General features: G+C 42.2%; 1 protein-coding gene across 2 annotated transcripts in view; it reads left to right on the top strand.

Annotated features, from left to right (window-relative positions):
* The window catches only part of tns3.2 (tensin 3, tandem duplicate 2), a 57,032-nt gene continuing 34,343 nt past the window's right edge, over positions 1 to 22,689 (top strand). For both annotated transcript variants that reach the window (XM_018760685.2, XM_018760684.2), the window contains exons 1-12: positions 1 to 284; positions 9,301 to 9,473; positions 10,734 to 10,784; positions 11,136 to 11,258; positions 12,761 to 12,825; positions 14,030 to 14,113; positions 14,959 to 15,071; positions 18,096 to 18,156; positions 18,332 to 18,407; positions 18,818 to 18,947; positions 19,541 to 19,606; positions 20,588 to 20,692. In XM_018760685.2, the coding sequence (XP_018616201.2) occupies positions 9,324 to 9,473; positions 10,734 to 10,784; positions 11,136 to 11,258; positions 12,761 to 12,825; positions 14,030 to 14,113; positions 14,959 to 15,071; positions 18,096 to 18,156; positions 18,332 to 18,407; positions 18,818 to 18,947; positions 19,541 to 19,606; positions 20,588 to 20,692 (1,024 nt within the window). In that variant the 5' untranslated portion in view covers positions 1 to 284; positions 9,301 to 9,323. The remainder of the gene's footprint in view (positions 285 to 9,300; positions 9,474 to 10,733; positions 10,785 to 11,135; positions 11,259 to 12,760; positions 12,826 to 14,029; positions 14,114 to 14,958; positions 15,072 to 18,095; positions 18,157 to 18,331; positions 18,408 to 18,817; positions 18,948 to 19,540; positions 19,607 to 20,587; positions 20,693 to 22,689) is intronic.

The following is a 22,689-nucleotide window of genomic DNA, read 5'->3' as shown; positions in this document are numbered from 1 at the left end:
ATCTCTCTTTCCCTCCCTCCTGCTGAACACACAGGGTTTCTTCCCTGCATTAAACCGCCTCCAGGGCTCCTGCAGCATTTGGCCACCACGGGGCAAAGTACACGCACGGACTGAAGTGCGGGGAAGCCTTGCCTTCCCTTCTTGTTCCCGTCATTTGCTGAGAGAAAAAGAGAGAGAGAGCAACAGCCAAGCAGAGACGACCTAGATCGCTCTCCAACTTTCTGTGTTGTCTGCTTTTGTCTGGGGGATTACAGGCAGAAAGCCCATTCATTCCTTTATTAAAGGTAAGCTGTCTTTTTTACCTACGGCGTGGTGTTGCACTCTGCACTGTGTCTTGTGCTTGTGCCACGGAGAGTACACAACTTCGCAGTCCCCCTCACTTACCATTTACTTTTGCTCTACCGCTCTCTCTCTCTCTCTCTCTCTCTCTCTCTCTCTCTCTCTCTCTCTCTCTCTCTCTCTCTCCCTCTCCCTCTTCCCCCTCTCTTGCCCCCTACTCTCCTCCCCATGCGTTGATTCACTTTATGTTACAGGCTACGAATAAGTGTAGTGGAAATATTAAAACTGCCATGGAGGAAGAGTGATATACTCACACTTTATTTACTCTTGCCTTGCTGTGATTAACCTGCCGGACTGGGTTTGTGGGGAAGGTGGGATTGGTTAGAGGTTTTTCGGGGAAAACCCACCATTCACAGTCATATCAGGTTCGTTATGTGTGTGTGCAGTGTTTGTAGATAAGACCTTGTTTGGAACAGATGTTACATCGAAGAGAAAGAAGTAGGGGAAGAGAAAGAAGAGAAAGGATAAGTCCAAGCCGGTCCTCTTGGTATGAACCCCAAATGATTTCTGAATTCCAGTAGCCTGGAGGCTCGGCTTCATCCAGCCCTTGCTAATGACATCTAAGCAGTTCTGTTTACCTCACTTCCCAGACCTTTAATTTCTTTTCATTTTCTACTCTCGTAGCATGTGTCTATTTCAGCTTCCAAGGCTCTCTTGTCTTTCCCCGTCCCTCTAGCTTGACCAAAGAACGGCGGGTAGTGAAGGGTTTATTTAAGAGACATGACTGATCAACCTTTGAGAAGTAGGGTGGACAGGTGTGAATGAGGAAGGCGAGGCTCTACTTGTTGGGTGTTAAGGGCAGAACCGCAGGTCTCAGCAGATCGACAGGGCTGTAGAATCGCTTCACTGCCGATGGGGCTACAGCCAGCATGTGTTATCCATTAAACAGGAGATTGCAGGAATGAAATAGAAGAAAAAGGGTAATCCATTTTTGAACGCATTCCTCCATAACATCCAGAAAGCAGTCCATAACTGGATATTACCAGTTAAGGAGCCATTGATTCATTGGAGGGAGCTGCTGTTTTCAACAGATCAGAAACCATAGTGTCTTTATGCTCAATGAAGGAAATATAGGTGTTCCACAAACTTGGGATGGTAAAGGTGGTGGATGCATTTCACAGTTTTATGGTCTTGTTAATTGTATCAGCTTTGGATCATAAAAACCACAAAGGGAACAACCAAATAAACAGAGATGGAAATCAGACGTGCTTCACTGAAGTGTGTGATTGCGTTCTGCATATTTCTTCATCAAAGCAAAATGTTTAGTCTGGAAGTACTTCCAATGTATTTAATTTTTTCAAAAGTAATATAGAGGAGGCTTGTTACGGTCTTTTCGTCATATCAGTGTTTACTTTTTGGACTGATTCCTTGATGAGTCAAATGATAAGCTAACAAGGGAGCTGAATTTGATCCCGCCTTTGGCTGGGATCGTTGTGACCTTCTTAGCAGTCTGTAACGCTCTGGAGGTTCCTTTTTTTTCCTTTCTAAGTGGTATCACACTGCAAAATGCAATTTCCAAAGTCAGAAATATAAAAATTGGCTTCAGCAGAATAAGGGTATCTGAACAGCCTCAAATAGATACACATTCCTTGATGCAGAAATGAGTAGAAACAAATTTATAGTAAAGGAAAGCAATACACCTCAGTGCAACCTGTTGCATTTTTCATGGGATTTATAAGCTTCTGACAACACTAATCCCGGCATACTGACCTGGGGTCTCACAAATGCTGTGTGGAGGCACAGAGATGACATCACTCCATGTTTTGACCAGCTCAGGAATCAGCCGTTCCAGTGTTGCCTAGATTTGCCCAGATTTGTCTGTCAGGAGGCTGTCATGTTGGCTGTTTGGACTGCGGCATAACTGGCAGTGTCTATTGATCTACGTGTGTGTGTGTGTGTGTGTGTGTGTGTGTGTGTGTGTGTGTGTGTGTTGGGGTCTGGGTGGGAGGATCGAGATGGCACCCCAGGAGTTCAGTGTTGGAGCTGCAGTTCTGCAGTTCTGCAGTTATCACATTGCATTACAGCCACATACATGAACAGAAGCAAAAATTGAAGCCCACATTTATCTGCCAAGAAACAGATGAGCCACTCTACAAACACGTGGTGTCTAAACTGTGTACCTAACCGCACACCTTGAAAGTCTTAGAATTACCCTTGGGGCCTGAGGCTATTGGTCACCTGTAGAGCTCTAGTGCATTTGTAAGAATGGCAGTGTTCTAGCACATTCTTATTAGATATTTGAGTACTAATGGCGGTATAGCAAATAGTGTTTGTGAGCCCTGGGTCCTGGACTGTGGGGTCAGATGCAGGTTTGAATGTTCTCCCCATTTGCACTTGGGTTTCCTCCAAGCATAAAGACATGTATTTCAAGTTAATCTCTCTCACTCATTCACACACACACACACACACACACACACTGTGCGAACCGCTTGTTCCATACAGGGTCGCAGGGAGCCAGAGCCTAACCCGGCAACACAGGGTGCAAGGCTGGAGGGGGAGGGGACACACCCAGGACAGGACGCCAATCCGTCGCAAGGCACCCCAAGAGGGACTCGAACCCCAGACCCAAGGGAGAGCAGGACCCAGTTCAACCCACTGCACCGCCGTGCCCCCCTCAAGTTAATCTATGAATGTAAATTGCTCTGAGGTTGTGTATGTTTGTGTTAAACAGCGCTTCAGCATGAATAACTAAATATTCCAATGTGTCTTAATATGTCAGTCACTGTAAAGCACTTTTGAGCAAAGTGTCAATTAAATGAATATATTTAAATGTTTACAGCGAAGAGGTAGTATTGATTATAAGATTTTCAGCTGCAGAAGCTGAAATGGTAACAAATCTCCACTTAAGAATGCTTCAAAATGAACATTTTTAAATATGAACATTACGGTGATATTTTAAATCTGAAGAAAATCCAATCAAAGCAAAATGATACCTTGTGTCACACCTTAAAAGCATTAAGTTGACCATCTCTATCAAGTTCCCTTTAATATAACAGAATTAGTCAAAACAAGGGCAAAACGAGATAGTACTGAATCCAAATCAGTTCAGCTGTTTAACTAGTTTTTGTTACAGTTTGAAAATATGTAAGATCCAGAAAATGTTGTGTTTAGTGCCCCACTTCCCATTTTTAGTGTTGCAGTCTGCAGTTCATACGATGGCAGTCGTTTCTCCCTGAATGCGATCGAAAGCTCTTTGAGTTCTGTTGCACCACAAACACTCTAACATCCTCTTTTTATCTGATTGCTTGGCACGTTTATTGAAAACACGGATCATTTGAGCCTATTGCAGCTGCAGTTGGTAGCGGGAGATAGGCGCGAGGAATGAACCTTCTGACCATCTGAAAGGATGAGTTGACTTCCTCGCTGAGTCATTGTACGTGAAGAAATGTCCTAAAGTTTCTGTGGCGATATGGCAGGGTTACATCAGCAGTTGTTCAAGATGTGTGACTTGACTGAAAGAGTCTCATGCATGTTCCTTTCAAATGGATGAGTCTCTTGCAAGTTAATTTCAAATGCATGAGACTTGTTTGGACTCATCTCAACCACCTGAGTCCTTTCAGTGATTGTCTACTGCATACGTTATTTTACGGTTAACATCAAACGTGTGGATGCAGTTTTACTTCGTCTAGACCATGGGAATCCCATTAAGGTTCATTGAGGTTCTTCTTCACACACTGAACTACGAGAGTTTCCTTTACTGTTTATCTCAACAGTACGAGTCTTATTCAAATTCACCTTGGCTGAATTAATATGAATTGTGTTGTTCATGTTAAGGTTCACCTTGACCTTATTATTCCTATTTGGGTTCATCTCAGCCCACCTCCTTATAGCTTGGGTGGCTAAACTCAGAGATGTGTCAGCCTGATTTTGTTTCCCTTCCAAGTTGTCGCTTCAGCCTTGCCTTGGCATGCTGATATGTGGGTGACTTCAGCAAATGAAATTCAGCCACTATCTCGTCTCTTCATCTTATCTCTGAGCAGCTTTAGTTGTCCCTGTCCGTATGACTGGGCCACCCACCAGTTTTTTTTAGCTGTGTAAAAAGTTTCCTTTGCTTCCTGCTGTTATCATTCCCCAGGTTAGATCCTCTGGACATGTTCTTTTGTTGATGGCGCATGTTGCCAGGTAATCCTGCTTGTGTTAGCAGAGGGGTGTTTCAGTGCATATAGATCCCAGTAAGACATGTAGCCTATTACTGGCGTGTCACCTTAGTTTTTTTTTCTAAATTGTCATTTATTTCTCCTGTCAACTATCGTGCCCTGTTCTTAAACCACTGGGTCTCGAGTCACTTTGCAGACTATAGAAACATTATCCTAATGGTAAACTTACGTGATCAGGCCCAGGTACTAGACTTGTACTCTCTACAGAACAGATTAACATTTAGATATTACCTATGAGTAAGAAATTCCTTGTCTTGTTAAGACGTAGTGGTACTGTCTTCTCATGATGTAAATGTGTTTAAAGTTTCGATGGAATGTTGGTCTGTTTCAGGCTATTTAATATTACCTCACATTCCACACAGTCACAAAAGTCCCCTAGGGTGCCTTCAAGGACAAGCGCTCATGATAGTAGAGATGTGTTGCTTTGGTACAAAATATGTTTTTGATCATTCGTCTTGGCCATGTGCCTTACTCATGGTCTAGATGTTAAACTGTGCATGCAGAGACCAGTACCTTATGCATTCCTGAATAAGAGGTGGGGGATTGGTGGGAGGGATGTATAACTGTGCAGACGCGCGGTGATGTGCATTTTGGCTACAAACTGGTGAGCTAACTGGGTTTCTGCCCTGACATACCTGTGCCAAAATCTCATCTCTCTCCCTCTTTGGCCGCTGGGAAATGATAGTTTTATCATAACGACTGAATGAGATGCCTCGACGAAGGTGGAAGACCTGAGGCCTTGTGGTTTTTTCACGGGTTGAGTTTGACACCCGATTTAAGCTGTGATGACAGCATTCACACAAGAACACGTTCCTGCAGGCGATGGGTTTTGGACTCAGAGAGGCTGCGATACTTTAATCTCCTGCATCTGCCTGCTGGCCTGTCCCAGCTTGTTGAGTGAATTTGGGGAACTATGCTTTTTTCTTCTCTTCCTTCTCAGCTTGACTGAAGGAGCCTTGAGAAGGCTTTGAACCAGTCGCAGGACCCTGTTTGTTCTTGCATTTTTTGGATGAGGGCCTCATTTTTCTGTCAACCAGACTAGATGTTTAATAAAAGAAACAACGGAAATAACAATGGTTGGGGAAGCGGTTTTTTTTTTTTTTAACTTAATGAGTAGAAAAGAGCCTCATTTTGGCTCAGAGTTAGTCATTTCTGGGTCAGGTGAAGCACAGTAATAGCTGAGATTAGTTTTGATTTTGAAAAAAGATTAGATAATTAATCTTTACTCTGAATATTTTATTTGTTTTCCAAAAGCAATGAAAACATACTTCTGATAAAATAAACACACACACACACACACACACACACAGACACACATTTTCAGAACCGCTCATCCCTTACGGGGTCACGGGGAACCGGAGCCTACCCGGTAACACAGGGCGTAAGGCCAGAGGGGGAGGGGACACACCCAGGACGGGATGCCAGTCCGTCGCAAGGCACCCCAAGCGGGACTTGAACCCCAGACCCACCAGAGAGCAGGACTGTGGTCCAACCCACTGCGCCATAAAATAAACACTTACATGTAATAAATATGACCCTTTTTCAGCAAAAAGGTTTTTTCTTACTATAAGGCTGTTGCATAAGGGTAACTGAAAAATGCACAAGACATCTGTAGCTAATAAAATATGTAGTATTATTCTATATGCTCTACAGTTGTGTTGTAGAGCAATTTGGATACAACTGTGCTGATATGATTAAAATGTTTAAAGCAAAAAAAATTCTTATGCTGTTCATCACAAAGGATTCTTGTCATCTGTTGAAGCCAGCAACACGGACTAATAAACTGACAGATGACTGTGTCATTGCATTTGGAGGTTCTCGACAGGTCATGAGAGGAGTAGCATGACCAGAGGTGGTGGTCAGAGGACAGCGGCTGCTTCCTGACATTCCTCAAAACTAGACACTCTTAACTTGTTCTTTTGAGGAGAGAAGGAGAGAGGGAACGGAAAAAGACAGAACACAGTTTTGTAGAAAAAGACATGACTGGTTATAACATTTTGCAGTTGAAGTTAAACTATAGGAAAAGATGCAGAGATTCAGTCTGAAGTTATGAAGGTGGTTTGAGACTTGCCTTATAAATGCAGACCTCTGGAACTCTTATTAGAATGACAGCATGCAAATGTAACAGGGAACTAATTGTCTTCTTATTTACCTCTTAATGCCAGTAACATGCACTGGTTGTTCCTATACCTTGGTGGCTCCCTTGTCTTATATAAGAAGTGTAAGATGAACAAAGAAATGAAGAGGTGAAAGCATGCTCCTGCCATAAGTACAATGTTCATAGAAGGCCTTTTGAAACCATTAAATTCTAAGAAGTTCCTCTACAGCCAACTGTGGGTATCTCTTATAAAAGGGGCGTGGAACAACAGTCGCAAGCCATTATGTGGCATCCATAGAGCTCGATGATACAAACAAAACCCTGCCCTTTCAGAAAGTGCCGTAAAAGTAAATACGTACAAGCGGCTGCACACCTGCATGGGCAGCGCCATGGGAGGTGCACAGAAGTGTACCTTTGGCTTCTCTCATGTAGAGGCCTTCGACTCTATTGTTATTCCGCTACAATGCTGCATGTCACATGTTAGTGATGGAGGTCAAAGAGCAGCAGCGCTCAATTTATTTGAAGAGTCTGCTCCCCAAAGAGATCACATGACCACCATTGCAGGACCTGGCCATGTGAAAAGGTGTGCAGGATATTAAAGGGACTGAACGTTTTGGGTGTTGGCTTTAGGAAAGTGTGAAATATATTTAGGTGATGTGTTCCGGGGATAAACCTGGCTGTATTTTAAACACGCTTACAACGTGCAGCATTTCATTTAAGTTGTGAACTGTCTTCTTGGTTGCATGTTGCATTGGTGTAGAAAAGTCTTGACCATTTAAGGCAGTAAATTTGCTGATAAGTGTCTGTTTCTGTGTAACGAGACCCACATTTTCTTACATCTTAAAATGAAACTAAAATTAAGAAACAGAAAACACTGTACTTTTTATAGACAGGAGTAAAGTAATATTTTAGATGGTAAGCAGCACCTCTTGCTTGTTCTGATGGTATAGCATTTTTGCGACAATGGTTCTGCATGCAAATAAATCTCAGTTAATTGTGTATATCTGGTTGTGCAAAAAAAGTGTGAGCCTTTTTTCAAGAGTTTGATTATGTAATATTATAAGTCACCCTGGACAAAGCCATTGACTAAATAAAGGTTAATTATAATACTGCAATGGACTGGTATCCTCTCCAGAGTGTAGCCTTGTGCCCAAGGATTGGCTCCAGTTAACCATGACCCTGCTCAACGGTTATTGAAATTGGAATTTCTTAAAAATAATAATAATCATCACTGTTATCAGAATGTACAGTGCCAGTGCTATTTAATGTAATTTTGTGGTATGTCTTTTACATCTCTCTGGTGCTTGACAGATTGCCTTCAACTTAAGCATTGTACTAGTCATTCTATTTTTAATATCTACCAAAATGTACTCTCCAGTTCTGAAGACTATGCCTGTGTTTCTCACTGGGGGTTAGTATTTCCTTTGCTCACCAGCCGGCCACTGATGTCGCAACCCTGAGAGACCTTGGTAACCTCCCTCTGAATTCTTACCTATGCTTTGACTGACAGTGCTTTGACACTGTGTCTTTTCATTCCCCCTGGAAAGTCAAAGACTTGTGTCCACATACTGTAGCTATGTTTATTACCCCTGTGCATGTATATACGGTATATATATGTGTGTGTGTGTGTGTGTGTGTGTGTCTGTTTTTGGCAGTCTGCTGACCTTTGATACAGATGTGCAGGCTACATTAAAACCTAATAGGAAAAGGTCATGCAAGCTTAGAGAAATTCGGAAACAGACATTTCAGAGCTTGCTTCAAGGGGTCCATAGGTAGTAGAAGGAAAATATGTTTTGAAGTAGTCATTGTTAGACTATAGGGAGGGTACTTTAGTTCTTGATGCTGTGCAAGTGTTCTCACAATGTGACTTCAGCAATTATAACATATAGCTTTGAATTCTGAAAAAAGAAATGTACCAGAAGCATATGTTAAATAACACTGTGGTTTGCAGGTTCAGACGTCTCAGCGATATACTTGCTTTGGAAAAATAAGCAGGAATATCACTTTGGATAATGTTAATAAGAAAAAACAATAAAGTTGTTATAATAAGGACAATTGAACATTAGTATGTTATTTCATATGAATTTTTTATGGTTAAAATCCTTGAGAGTGGTGTTGTATTTGAATGATTTATTGTCACTGTCTCGCTGTGTTATTTGGAATAGGTAAAAATGGTTTTTGATCATTTCACATGCGGCTGTCTGATCTGGTAAAAAGCGTTTGTGAGTAGAGACAGATATTGTGAACATTATGACGGATGCAGATGGTCAAGGCTGAATACAGCTGGAGTTTTCAAGAACATCTTTATGGTAGTAGTTTAGCTTTTCTGGTTATCTTCTTCTTCTCTGGTGGTCATCAGTAAACTGCCCAATGTGAACTTCTGTGCTCACAGATGACCTGTGTGGGTATAAAGCCGTGTCTGCGTAGACAGGCGCCACCTTGATTTCGCTGGTTTGGTGTTAAGACGCCAGCAGTTTAAGAGTCCAAGGGTGAACCACACCTAGAAAGCCAGAAGGATAACCTTCAGGGTCTGTTCATGAGGCATTAGTGCGTGTGCTTGTGTGTGTGTGAGTATGCAATTGTGCAAGTGTGTATGACTCATCCATGAAAAATCTGAGCAGAGTGCAACCTCTGACGGATCTCAGTTCAAAGACTGAGAGTAGTTCCATTTCTTCATTTTCCTGTTCCATTTTTTTGTGTCCACAGGCCGCTGAACGTGCTGTGCAAAGATGGAGGAGGGATATGAGCTCGACCTTACTTATGTGACCGAACGCATTATCGCAGTGTCCTTTCCCCGGGCTTGCTCAGAAGATACCTACCTACACAACCTGCAAGATGTCACCCGCATGCTCAGGTCCAAGCATGGCGACAGTTACCTGGTGAGTGACGCTTCGAGCCCTTAGCGCCACTTTGCTGCGCTTCCCTTGAATTCCCAGCTTCTTTCACAGTTACTGAGCTCTGACTGTGAATGGCTTCTTTATCTGGCACACGTGGAAATCATGTATCCCTTCAAGATCTGCTGTTCTGCAGCTTTTACTCTTGCTGGCGCACCAGGTAAATTGTTTTCTCCCCAGATAGCACCCTACCTTAAATGTAGAGGCAGGAATGAGGAACAAGCAACTGCAGTGAAACTAAATTGGTTTTCTCATATTATACTAATAATTTAATTACAAAGAAATATATTTACTTGGGGGGGGGGCAGGGTGCAGCAGGCTTGGCTTGTGCCTGCTCACTGGTGGGTCTGGGGCTCGAGTCCTGCTTGGGGTGTCTTGTGAAGGACTAGTAACCTGTCCCGGTTGTGTCCCCTCCCTCCCCAACCCTACACCCTATGGCGCCGGATTAGGCTCCGGCTTGCAGCGACCCCGCTTGGGTCGAGCGGTCTCATATAATGTGTGCGTGTATATTTAGGGGGGGCATGGTAGTGCAGCGGACTTGGCCGGAGCCTGCTCTGTGGTGGGTCTAGGGCTCAAATCCTGCTTGGGGTGCCTTGGTGTCCTGTCTGGAGTTGTGTTCGCACCCCCTCCAGCCTTGTACCCTGTGTTGCTGGGTTAGGTTCTTGCTCGCTGCAACACTGCTCGAGACAAGTGGTTGTAGACATTGTGTGTGTGTGTGTGTGTATGTGTGTGTGTACTTACTTCAAGAAAGTGTAGATTTCTTTTGTACAAAATTCTCTCTAAGTAATTACGGTTATATTTATGATCATGCTACTGAGGGCTATGTGAGTTAACTGCCCTGCAGGATGTATTGTTTTCAATAACGTTGTAGGTGGAACAGCAAGTAAAGTGACTTAACTCTCCAAATAATGATAAAGAGCTACACCTGTTTCTTTTGAGAACGGGAGCAGTCCACCCATTGCCAAACAAACAGCCTTATCGAATCTGGATCAGTGTCTTTCACATTTCTATATGTAAAATAGAATATGCTCAGAAATGTGGGAAAAGTCTGTGGTTGAGGTTGAATCCCCCTGCACCACATGGATGCCTGGATACATTCTGATGTGGGTAGCCTGTGTGATTAATGACTTTCCTTGAACACTACACCTCCATGATCCATAACTACATGTGCAACTGTGCTGAACATTCATGGTCAGTGCTTTCAGAATAAATGCGTAACTGCTTTTCTGTTTGTTCCTCATGTAGGTTATCAACCTTTCAGAGAAAAGATATGATCTCAGCAAAATGAATCCTAAGGTAATTGTTTTTGTGCCATTGTGAAATGTCCTTGGTTGATATACTGAGGTACTTGCACTATGTCAGTACTCTGTGTGGACAAAATATCAAAATGAATTTTGCCTTCTAACTTTAAGGTAGAACCCATCACTTTGGTCAAACCATATGTGAGTAATATTACAGTGACTGGTGATATTTATAAAACATGACTAGTCACAGATTCTTTATGTAGTTCTGGACCACATAGATGCCTGTTATTTTGGCTGTGGAACTGGTGTACGGTTTGTATACTTTGGGAATGGGGGTCATTACATCAGCTCTGCTTGCCCCAGTGAAAACCTTATCTGCCCCCTGCCCTTGTTGCTGTTTCAGACCATGGACACGGGCTGGCCCGACCTTCATGCACCCCCACTGGATAAGATCTGCACCATCTGCAAGGCTATGGAGAGCTGGCTGAATGCAGACCCTCAGCACGTGGTGGTCATCCATTGCCGGGTGAGCCCTGACACGCTGTTTCTGACATCCGCTAAGCATTCACATGATCTTGTTTTTTGAGAAGCATGGTCATGCTGTTAGACCACAATTAAAAAAAACAACACTTTTGTCAGTATCCCAAGGATTCCTCTTGTTATGTGAGGTTAGTTGACAGGAACACTTTCTGTGGTTCTGCGTGTGGTCTGGAGGTCACTATGAATCAAACAACAACAAACAGTGGAACATAATGTACACAAAATATGAACCAGATACTGCAACAGCAACATCTTTTTGTGGCATTTGCCAATCACATTGATTCCATTGAACTCATTCACTTCTTATTGTTGACGTCTTGCCCAAGTCAGGTTTGCAGTAGCCTGAAGCCTATACCAGCTAGTCAGGATACATCCTGGAAAGGATGTAAGTCAATTGCAGGCTAGCAACATCTGCACAAATTCTCACACACACACACACACACACACACACTGTCTGAAACTGCTTGTCCCTAATGGGGTCGCAGCGAGCTGGAGCCTAACCCAGTAACACAGGGTGCAAGGCTGGAGGGGAAGGGGACACGCAGGACGGGACACCAGTCCGTTGCAAGGCGCCCCAAGCGGGACTCGAACCCCAGGCCCACCCGAAAGCAGGACTCAGCCAAGCCTGCTGCGCCACCGCACCCCCACAAATTCACACACAAATGGCAATTTGGAGTTCCAAATTTACCTGAAACTCATTGGACTGTGGGAGGAAACCAGAGCACTCACATGAATTCCATGTAAATATGGGGAGAACATGCAAACCCCACACAGACTGAGCCTGATTTTAACCAATGCCAGAACAGCCCAAGGGCTGTGAGGGAGCAGCGCTGCTCAGTGCCCAGCCATAATGTCCGATTTCATTGATTACAAAATAATACCATGAAACTGAAACTGGATGTGATTGGGAAAAACATCCATACTGGAATTGCCTAAAACTGTCATAAACATTCTGCTCTGTTACCTTGACTTCTGTTAAGATTCATTAAATATTTTTATTTATTGAAATGGAATTCTACTACTTTGAAAGGATGCATGAAACAGGTTGATGCTTCCAAGAGTTCCTGTGAGGGCCATGGTACTGACAGCAATTCAACTCCATGTGACTTTTCATAGTACTGCCCACAGATCCAAACAGATTATCACTCAGTGACTCAAACACAATAAGAAAACAACAGCAGCTTTATAACACTGAGGCAAGGCGCCGTGAGTATCATCTTTGGCTTTATGACCCTGTGATTATGAGGTGGAAAAAGTCATGGCTGCGTGTAGTAAAAATCATGCAACGTTGCCGACAATATGGATTCAAATGTGTTTATATAAGAATTAATTTCACAATCAATGGTCTAGTTTGTAATTTTTCCAGATAAGGCTAAATCCATTCTTCAAGTTTTTTGTTTTTTGTTTATGTGATTTGTGCTGTTATGAACAGAAGCAAAAGACTGGGGTAAACGGATTTTGGCCACCCTCTGTCTCTTATGCTCGTAGGGTGGCAAGGGTAGAATTGGAGTGATCATCTCATCCTACGTGCACTTCACCAACATATCAGCAAGGTAATGCTCTTCTGGTGTGTGTCTTTGAAACGGACTGAAGTGCAGCGTGCCAGGTTAAATAAAGAGCGCGCGCCTCTGTTCAGCGAAAGTGAACATTTGCTTGTTTGGAGAACGTGGAACAATCGGTTCATTAATGATTAAGCACCATCTGCCCTTCAGTGCAGCAAGCATCTGTTTCACGAGGGCCTTAATGCAGACGCATATTTCGACAAATACTTTTCTCACATGGTACGGAGATTTATAAAAACCTGTAATTCAGACCAGGGCAAAGGGCGAAATCCGTTCTGGTACATCTTTTGTCCATAACATGCCGCTAGATCTCCAGGCAGCTTTGAAACAGCTTGTTGAAATTTCTTTGCTCAGCAGCTGTGTTCTCAAGCTATAAAACTTGACCTTAATGTTGAACTGCATGTTTAGCAAGACGCTGTGTGGACAAATATAAAGCTCTGGTGCATGTGAAAGAGAAAAATGAAAGTGATTGACTGATGGTCATTATAGCATTAAGGTCAGGAAGGGTAGATCAGGAGGCTTTAAACTGAGTTGACATTGTTTGTGAGGGATTGTGTTGCTATGGGAAACTTGCAGGGGGTAAGCATGTTCGCTGTGAATGTCAGCACGTACTCTCCTTTAGCTACATTCCACTCTAGCACCGGCATTTAGCTGAAAATTTGCCCATTAAAACAAGTCCGAAGTGAAGCGTGGGCTGGCAGTTAGTGATTTTATTTTTCTTTAACATTTTTTCCCTTTCATATTCAAGACTAGACCGAGTTCATGCAAATGCTAAGCAGTAAATCCAGTCATTGTGGCAGCCCGGGCCACTCGGTGACTGCCCTGCCCATTTATATGCGTGAGGAATTATGGGAAGGGTTAGACAGAGTCAAAGGCAAAGCTGAAAAGACTGTTGAAACAAGGAGCGTGGCGCTTGTGATCGTAGCACCCGGCCCCTCGGCCTTTCTGTCCCAACTTCATTTCCACGATCCTTTACACCCAGCGTGTCTCTGCACGCCTGTATGTTGTGACTGTTTGCATATATGTGCATAGATAAATCTGCATCTATATGCTTGTGTTTTTATGCATATATGTCTACCCCTGGGTTTGCATGTCACTGCAATGCAAAACAGTGGTAGATCTTCCCGTTCCCCAACTTTCCACCTACATGCTCTACCCTGCAATGCATCACTGAGAGGTACCTCTCTTCATCTAGTGCTGACCAGGCTCTGGACCGCTTTGCCATGAAAAAATTCTACGACGACAAAGTATCAGCCTTGATGACTCCATCGCAGAAGCGGTGAGGCCAGACCACTGAACTTCAAACTCGCATTTTTACTGCTTGCAGTGGCACCTTCTGTTTCGGCTGCCATCTCATGCGAAGACTACAACATATTGGCTTGAGCTGAGGGACTACCTTAGACTGAAAAATGTTAATTGTTATTTAAAATATAGGGGAGAAATTTCGCAATGGAGAAATGTCAGACTTTTTAAAAGTAAAATGCTTTGTGCCAGAAGTAATTCAGTGTTTCTTGTGCGTTTTGGCTGCCACTCTCTCGTCTCCCTCGTGAAGGGATCCCACTGGTATTTGCAGTCAGTTACTGCGACTGCTGAGAACCACGTCAGTCATTAAGAGCTACAGTTCACTGGTTCAGTGCTGGTTGCCTGTAAATCACCCCTTTGCCCCATAGCTGGTCTGTTCCTCATCAGTGGGAGATTTAGAGCTTTTCCTCACATGTCAAGTATCAGGAGACCATAACACCATCCCAATGGTATGGGAAAGATAATAAATCATTAAATAAAAAACACGCACAGTTTCGTGTTTCCACTCTAATGACATAGCTTGACAAGATGTGAATTTCTCCTTAAGTGGCATAGATGTTTCTGAAGTGTTAATTTTAAATTTCAATATTTAAAAAATCCTTTACAGAGGGCAGTTTGCAAACACCTTGCATACATTTTTGGTAATATATGCAACTAGAAATGTATTAAAGCAATTTGTGCTAAGCACCCCGAGCTCAAGCACACAATCCCCACTTCCACTCCAGGGATTTAAGGCACAAGTCCAGGTTTTTAAGTGTGAAAACAGCTGTTGGCCTGTGATCTTTCATAAACAAGCTCTAAATGCAGTTGTTTTCGTTCCAGGTACGTGTGGATCCTGAACAGCCTGCTCACTGGCTCCATGAAAATGAACTCTTCCCTCCTCTTTTTACATTATATCCTCCTTCATGGTATTCCAAAGCTTGATGCCAGTGGAGGTGGGGAGAACCGACACACACACACACACACACACACACACACACACACACACACACACCCACCATTATTTTTTGTACCAGGGAAGACACAGGTACTCATGCAAAAGACTTCTAACTGGGAAAATCAAGAGTAGCAACAGCGTGCAATCCAGACAATGTGTGTTAAAGGCTGTTTCAGATCAGTGCGCCATTCCAGTTATCTAATGTATGGATTTGTGTAATGAGGGAAAGAAATTCGTAGAATAGATTATCTAACCTGAGTGGTACCAAAAAAAAATCACAATAATACGTAAATATATGCAATATAAGCTATATTTGGAAATAGACTGCTAGATATGTTGAATAATAATAAATGAATAAAAACCTTGAAAACAAAGAAAGCTGGATAATCAAAGACCAGATAATCGAGGCTCTGCTGGCTACATGTATGTACATATGTGTTTATTTTCTGCACTTTCTACAAAAAGAATTTTGGTTCTTAATAGTTAATTCTGAATTATAGTAGAATTCTAGTTCAGAATTGGCCATACACGCAGTAGCCTTAAACTGCAATGTAAGCGTTAGGGTACAGTCAGTGCTTGCAGTAAAGTGCCCACTGTCTTCATACAGTCATTGGAAACAGCTGATCCCATGAGCATGCAGTCTCCAATGGACTCTGGCCCAAAACCTGTGGTCTATATGTAGGATATGATAATGTGAGTGACTGTTCAAGGGGGCAAGATGGATTTTTGAACTCAAGAACACGGGGCCAGGTCACAATCCTCTGTGTGAGAGATCTGTGAAAACATACTAATCTACATCTGTCTTGGTGGCGATACCCCTTTTGAACCGCTGACTTAATTACACGTGCAACAAGCTCATTCATGAGGCTGTGCATTTCCTTTGCGGTATGGTGGCGTAGCAAGTCATGCTGGTGCCTCACAGCTTACGGGCTCTGGTTTTGAATCTGGGTTTGAATTTTCATCTGTCTGTGTGGAGTTTGCATGTTCTCCCTATGCTGTGGGCTTTGCCCCGCAACTGAAAGGTGTGTGGAAGATGCCAATGAGAAACCACTATCAAATCCTCCCTTACCGTGATAACAATGTGAGTGGTCATAGTGAATCGTCTCTAACACAAGAGCACATACCTTACCTTACCTTTTTCATTTCACTGACAAGATCATAAAAAATATTAAAAATTAACAATTGATCAATCTTTGCTATTATTAAGTTGAAACCTAAAAAGCTATTAGGATTCAAAAATAACTGTAATTCTGAAAGATACATAGATAGATAAAAACTTTATTAATCCGAAACAAAACTGCAAATTGTTTATCCACATTTGAATCTGGCCAGAAAAAAATAAGAAACACCCATCAATCAACTTTCACTATTATTTCATTGTAATACTAAATTATGGACTGATATGATTCCAAATAAAATTAAGTTCAGTAAGCTGTTTATCCACAGATTTGACTTGTATGTTGCCAATAGATATTTAATGCACACCTGAATGATGATCGTTAAAATTGTACAGTTTGCGTAACTGTGTTTCTGAAGAAAAAATTGTTGATATTTGGCAAAAAAAGGACTGAAACCATAAGGACCAAAGCCCTTTACATATATATTATGTGCACACACACACAGTTTCAGAACCGCTTGTCCCATACGGGGTCGCGGGGAACTGATGCCTACCCAGCAACACATTCAGTGCTCAATAAATCACCTCTAGCCAACAGAGGTTAAATTTTCATTCTGGTATCCTGTTTATTCCATGGCAGTCTTTTGATACAGCTGCTAAAGTCTCTACTTAGGAGCTAGGCTTAGATAACATTATCATCTAAATAAAAAGACCAAATCTACCTCCTAGTGTTTATTCTGCTCATCCATGGATCAGTGCTGACATCAGTGGAGGGCTGAAATGGCTATACGTGAGTTACTTGTCTATACTTGATTTCCAGTGACTCACAGTCTTGCAGAGCTTCTGATGTGCTTTGCTGTGTCTACAGTTTAAGTGAGCAAAGAGAAGTGACTGTCATTAACTGGAAGCAAGGGAGAAAGGAGGTTGAAGTGTTGGCACACATCACAAGTTTTTCTTAGGAATTGTTTTTCTTAATGGTTTTTACAGATGTAGTCATTTCTTATTTCTGTCTATAATTGTAATTATGAAAGTTCCCCTGCCTACTGAAAAGCTCCATTAAAATAACCTAGTGTTAGTCAACCTACGACCAAAAACAAGGTGGTGTTTCAGCCATTGCTTGGACTGAACTCATTACCATTGAAACCATTACTATGCAGTTTTCAATGCTTGTTTTAAGATCCAGTGGATTGATTCGGGGCTGTATTTATAATTTAGTAGGCTCAGTGAATGTTTTACCACAACGTGTTTTCTCCCCCATACTTTAAACCCACCTGTTATAACACATACAGAAAGACTTTCAGGACCTTCAGAACCTCCAATCTATCAAACACTAGCATATCCAGCATTTGACCTGTGACTTGATTTGTTGGAAACCCTCTGATTGATTGCTTGTGTTGACCAAGACTCTGAGGAGCCACATTGTCTCTGGCTTTCGATAAAAGTTCTTGATACTCTCAAGCAGCCACTCTGAAATCACTGCATTCATCAAACACAAATGAAAATCCTGGCTCAATACTGATTAATTATCTCAATGTGGCAAAGGATACTAGAATAAGAGGTCAGATTTGTACATTAACATTGATAAAAAGCAGTAGATGAGCATTTGAAACAGAATGGCTGAGTATATATCCTGTGTGAATGTGCAAAATTTTAATTGTGTAGAATATGAACAAACCTTTGACTGTGAGGATTTGCTAGGTAATAAAAATAGGTAGCACTTAAGACTGAGGATAAAATACTTACAGTCATCTGAAAAAACTTTTTGCTCATTAAATCATATAGCAAAGTACATATTAGGCCTGTTTTCATTTGTGCAAATTACCCAACAGTACCTAAATCATGCATTAAATACTACTGGTCCAACCAGGTAAAGTAATGGTACTTAAATTTTTTTCTGGATTGCAGTCTGTCGGCTGTACTTGAAAGTGTACCAGGGGATGCAAGCCGTGTACACGTCAGGGATATAGTAAGTTCTTTTACTGTTTTTATGAATGCTGAGCAGTACACATTGGGCTCTGTACTGCTACGGGTGGGAGATTTTTGCTAATATATTATTCTGTGTGTGTGTCTGTGTGTGCGTGCATGTGTCTCTCTGTGTCTCTATGTTTGTGTGTGCTCATGTGCTTGGCAAATGCATGCAGTCACATCAACCCAGGACACAAAGGCAGGATATGCATAGCCCTGGAGCCGGCCCAACTGCTAAAAGGAGACATAATGGTGAGTGAGCGTGACTTTGCAGGGGAGAAAGGCTAGAAAGGCCTTGCAAGCAGTAAAGGAAACAGATGTGAGGCCAAAAGGTTTAAGTCCTTGGAGGGGAACCTCCGTTCCATCCCTGAACAGCACACACAGCCTGAAGTAGTGCAGTTAATATCCAACAGCAGTAAAGCTGAAGAGTATAAAAATATGAGGTGAAAAATGAATGTCTGTCTAACAAAATAGCTCTCTAGAACCAAATGGAACAGCAACCATTCGCTGCTGTTTGGAATGCTCACAAAAGAGTGCAAAAGCAAATGTTTCATCACTGGCTGATAAACTGTACCATACATTGTGAGCTGAGCAATGATGGTTTGTCCATAGGTCATGTGACATTTTGCACCATCTGATGGCAGTGTCCTTTTCCATTGTAGGTCAAGTGTTACCACAAGAGTATTGACCCTCCAGGCAGGGAGGTGGTGTTTCGTGTTCAGTTCCACACAGGCATGGTCCATGGCTGTAGACTCACGTTTGACAAGGAGGACCTCGAACATGCAAACAGTGGTACATCTGTGTGCTCAATTCTGCTTTCCAATGACACTTAAATTATTACTGATGAATTATTGAAAGCCAGTGCTCTTCTGTACATTTACATTTATTCATTTAGCAGATGCTATTCTCCAAAACGGCGTACATCTCATATATAGTCACATTCATAGTAATAACCTCTTGACCTGCTCTGTCTTGTGTTGTTTTAAATTTCAGTGCAGGTTTCATGCATTCAGTCTTGTTTTGATTAGAATGTGTTGGGCCTGTGTTACAGATGTGCTGAGCTGCAGCTGATGTCTCAACTTCCTCTAAATCTAGCAACTACTTCCTGTGCTTGTTTCTGGTAGCCTTAGCTGGTTTTAGTTCTTAAATGCAGCCTTGTAAAAATTAAATGTCAGTGTATGCAATGAAAAGGCTGAAAACCGGGAACACATTGGAAAATAACCACAATGCATTTGCTAATCTGATAACCAGTTCTGGAGAATGACATTTGCTTATATGTTGGGTTTTCTGTATGGGGGGGGCGGTCACATCCTGAAATTATTCCAGTTATTATTTGCCTTTTCAGCCACTATACCTAAAAGAAATCCTATCTCCTGACATTTCAGATTCCAGATTTCCGCATTACGGGAAGATTGAGCTGGTGTTCTCAGAAATCCCCGAGAAGATGCAAGGTATGGATTTTGTTGCTTAACCTCCCATCATCCCTCCAAAGTAGAACCCAGATGTGTCTCAGGGACTTCTCCTGCTCCGTCTCACTCACCCCCTGATTTTATTTCTCTCTTGCCAGCATTGTCTTCTGTCACTCAAGCAAAGCAATACACACTTTTTCCGTCTCTTGCTCCCGAATGACATCAGCCAGCTGGAACAGACGAACCTTGTCATATGTACACCAAAACAGAGAATCACTTAGCCCTAAAAGAGGGTGTTATAAAACTATGTGAAGTCCAACTTTCCTGGGCTTTCTTTAGTTAGTTGTGCTTATAGGATGGTGAAACAGCCTGAGCTACTACAGCTCACATGGAAGGCCATGGAGCTCTGTGCTCATGGCAAGACTTAGCAGGAATAAGTGATGACTGAACATCCCTCCAATCAGACAAGAATGTTGATGTGAGCTCCTGTACTCAGTCATCGGCTCACATGTTATAAATGTATAGCATGAGTTGCAGAAAAGAAGCTCATATCCACTCACCTCCAACTTGAACCATATCCATCAAAATAAGCTATTTTTTTTTCTTAGAAAGATATGATTTATTTGAAGTCAGTTTTTTAGGACTAATAATTTAATAAAACATCATAAAGCGTTTAAAATAATATAATACTTTTTCAAACCATGGAAACACTATGGGTAAGAACTTACTCTTATCACAGTGAATGTTATCAAAGCTTTCAGTTTAGAGATGTTATAAAATCTCAACAATTAACAGTGAATATTCAACAAATGATGTTACCCAGCTAACACTTTTTGTACAGACCTTATTCAAAATAAACTCCAAATTATGTGGGAAATAAATGTGCTGAGTTAGTTACCAGGGCTCTTGAGACCATTTGTGGTTTCCTCTGTTGTCCTAAATACTTTCATTTGTGCTCTGGTAATGGGAGAGCCACACATGATGCACAGACCCCTGACCTTGTGCTCTGTGTCCCTGTCCAAGGATGTGACCACTGGCAGAATGGGCCGGGCGTGGTGGTGGACTATGATATAGGTGACCCATTGGTGCGTTGGGACTCCTATGAGAAGCTCAGTGCTGATGGAGAAGGTACGACGCTGCCACTGTTGCATCACACTCATTTATTGCAGCAATTTAAACAATCCTGGCACAAATTCCAATAGTTGTCATCCAAAGGGAAGGTTTCATATTTCTCATCTGTAAAAAATATTTCTCATGATTGGCTGCTTCAGTTGAGGGTTGCTTAGCTCTTAAAAAACTATATGTAAGAGCCGTACAGTTTCCCCTTAAAACCCTCCTTTGCTAGTCTGACTCTTAAGCTGTCCTCCATTCAGAAACCTGAACAAGGAGATACAGATATGTGTCAGAAGTGTGAACATCGCTGCCATGTTCTTCTTATGTGTGTGGTCTGTGAAGCTCCAGTCTGAAACACCATTGATGTGTACAGGCCGTTTTTTTCCATCTACTGGCAACCACAAACATCCCCATGGTCTGCTTTAAAACAAAAACGTTGCAGGTAAACATGATGTTTGATCCTGGAATTCACCAGCTGTTTATTTAGTAATCAACATGATGAGTCTTTTTCCTTCACAAAGGAGCCAGTCTGAATGTACCAGTTTTAGTGAGACCAGACAGTCTTGAAGATTTGGAGACTGTTCTCTTGATACTTGAAGACCAACTCAGCACCCTTATTTTTAAGAGCTGACTTAATTTGTGGACGTTGAATGTAATATTGCAGAGAGGGAAGTTCTATAAATATCACATATTTCTATTAGCAGAAGGCACGATCAAGCACTTCCCTTGTTTCCTCCATCCCTTTTTGATTTGTCTAGAAGCAAATGTATCCATGGCAACCAGTTGAATCACTAGGGGAAAGGGCAAAAGATGGCTAGGAGAAGATATGGGGTTCCTTCACGTTTTGGTTCTGTCTTTATCAGGTCACAAATCCAAAGGAATGCACTTTAAGAAACACTCCATTGTAGCTGTGTGAACTCAGTGAGATTCATGGAATTATGGGTAGCATGTGCTTACACTGGCAATATGTATGTTAACATTGCAGCAATGTATTGTTTGTTTCTCCAATACAAGGCCTTCTCATCAGTAGTGGGGGAGACAGGGCTTGGATGTGAAGAAGCATAAAATAATAGAAAAATGTTTGAATCTGAGATGGCAACAGCTGTCCCCACCACCCCAAAATAACACCTCCCCCCAAAAAACCTTCTGCTTTACATATTGCTCTATAACTTCAAACTACAGTGATTTAAAAGGGTAAGCAATTGTCAGTTCTACAACCCTTGCCATCATCTCCCCTGTGACTTGTTAGAGCAATAATTATGATGTGTACTCTTCAGGAACTCAACAGCTGTAAATCAGCACTCTGTGACTATGAAGGTTGCTGTTGAAACACATTTGGCTTCGAGGGGGGGAATGTGTAGCAAAATCCCCCAGGTCAGCTGGCTGGCCCCTGGTACACCAGGTTAGTTATTTAAGGCCGGCACTGTTCTCAAGTCCCCTCTGTGAGAATGACAGAGGAAAAGAAGCTAAAACAATTGGTGAACCCAGCAATTGAGGTTTCATGCACATCTGGTTTTGTACCAGTGCTATATATGTTGGTGGCAGCTGTGTAATTTGGCAATACCTAGAGTTGGGAAGTAATCTGACTGCGACTCACAAACAGCTTCCCGAGACTGGCATGTTTTGCTAATTAGAGTGCTGGCTTTGCTGTGTATAATAATAATAATAAAAAAAATCAGAAGGGCGGAATGTTGTTTTCAGCTTTGAGAGGTTTTAAGTTCTTTCCTCTTGCCCCTTCCCTCTGTCTACTTGCTCTCCATCTCCCGTTGGATTTGGGGAGTTCAGATTACAGCTAACCTTTTGTCCCACCCTCCTGAGGCCCAGCCCCCATGTTTACATTCCCCTTCCCATATTTGGCCAATTCAAGGTCTGTTGTATATTGCACAAAACACATACCTTCTCAATGGGACGCAAGGCAAGGGCATGACAGACATCTGTAAAGTCAGCGTGGATGTGATGGTGGAATCCAGCAATTCTAGTCCTCCCCGGTCTCTTCCTTTCTCAGTCTCTTT

This window comes from Scleropages formosus, chromosome 19, assembly GCF_900964775.1.
Source record: "Scleropages formosus chromosome 19, fSclFor1.1, whole genome shotgun sequence".
NCBI lineage: Eukaryota > Metazoa > Chordata > Actinopteri > Osteoglossiformes > Osteoglossidae > Scleropages > Scleropages formosus.
Note: the sequence above shows the minus strand (reverse complement) of the source record. Positions and strands in the feature narration are given on the sequence as shown.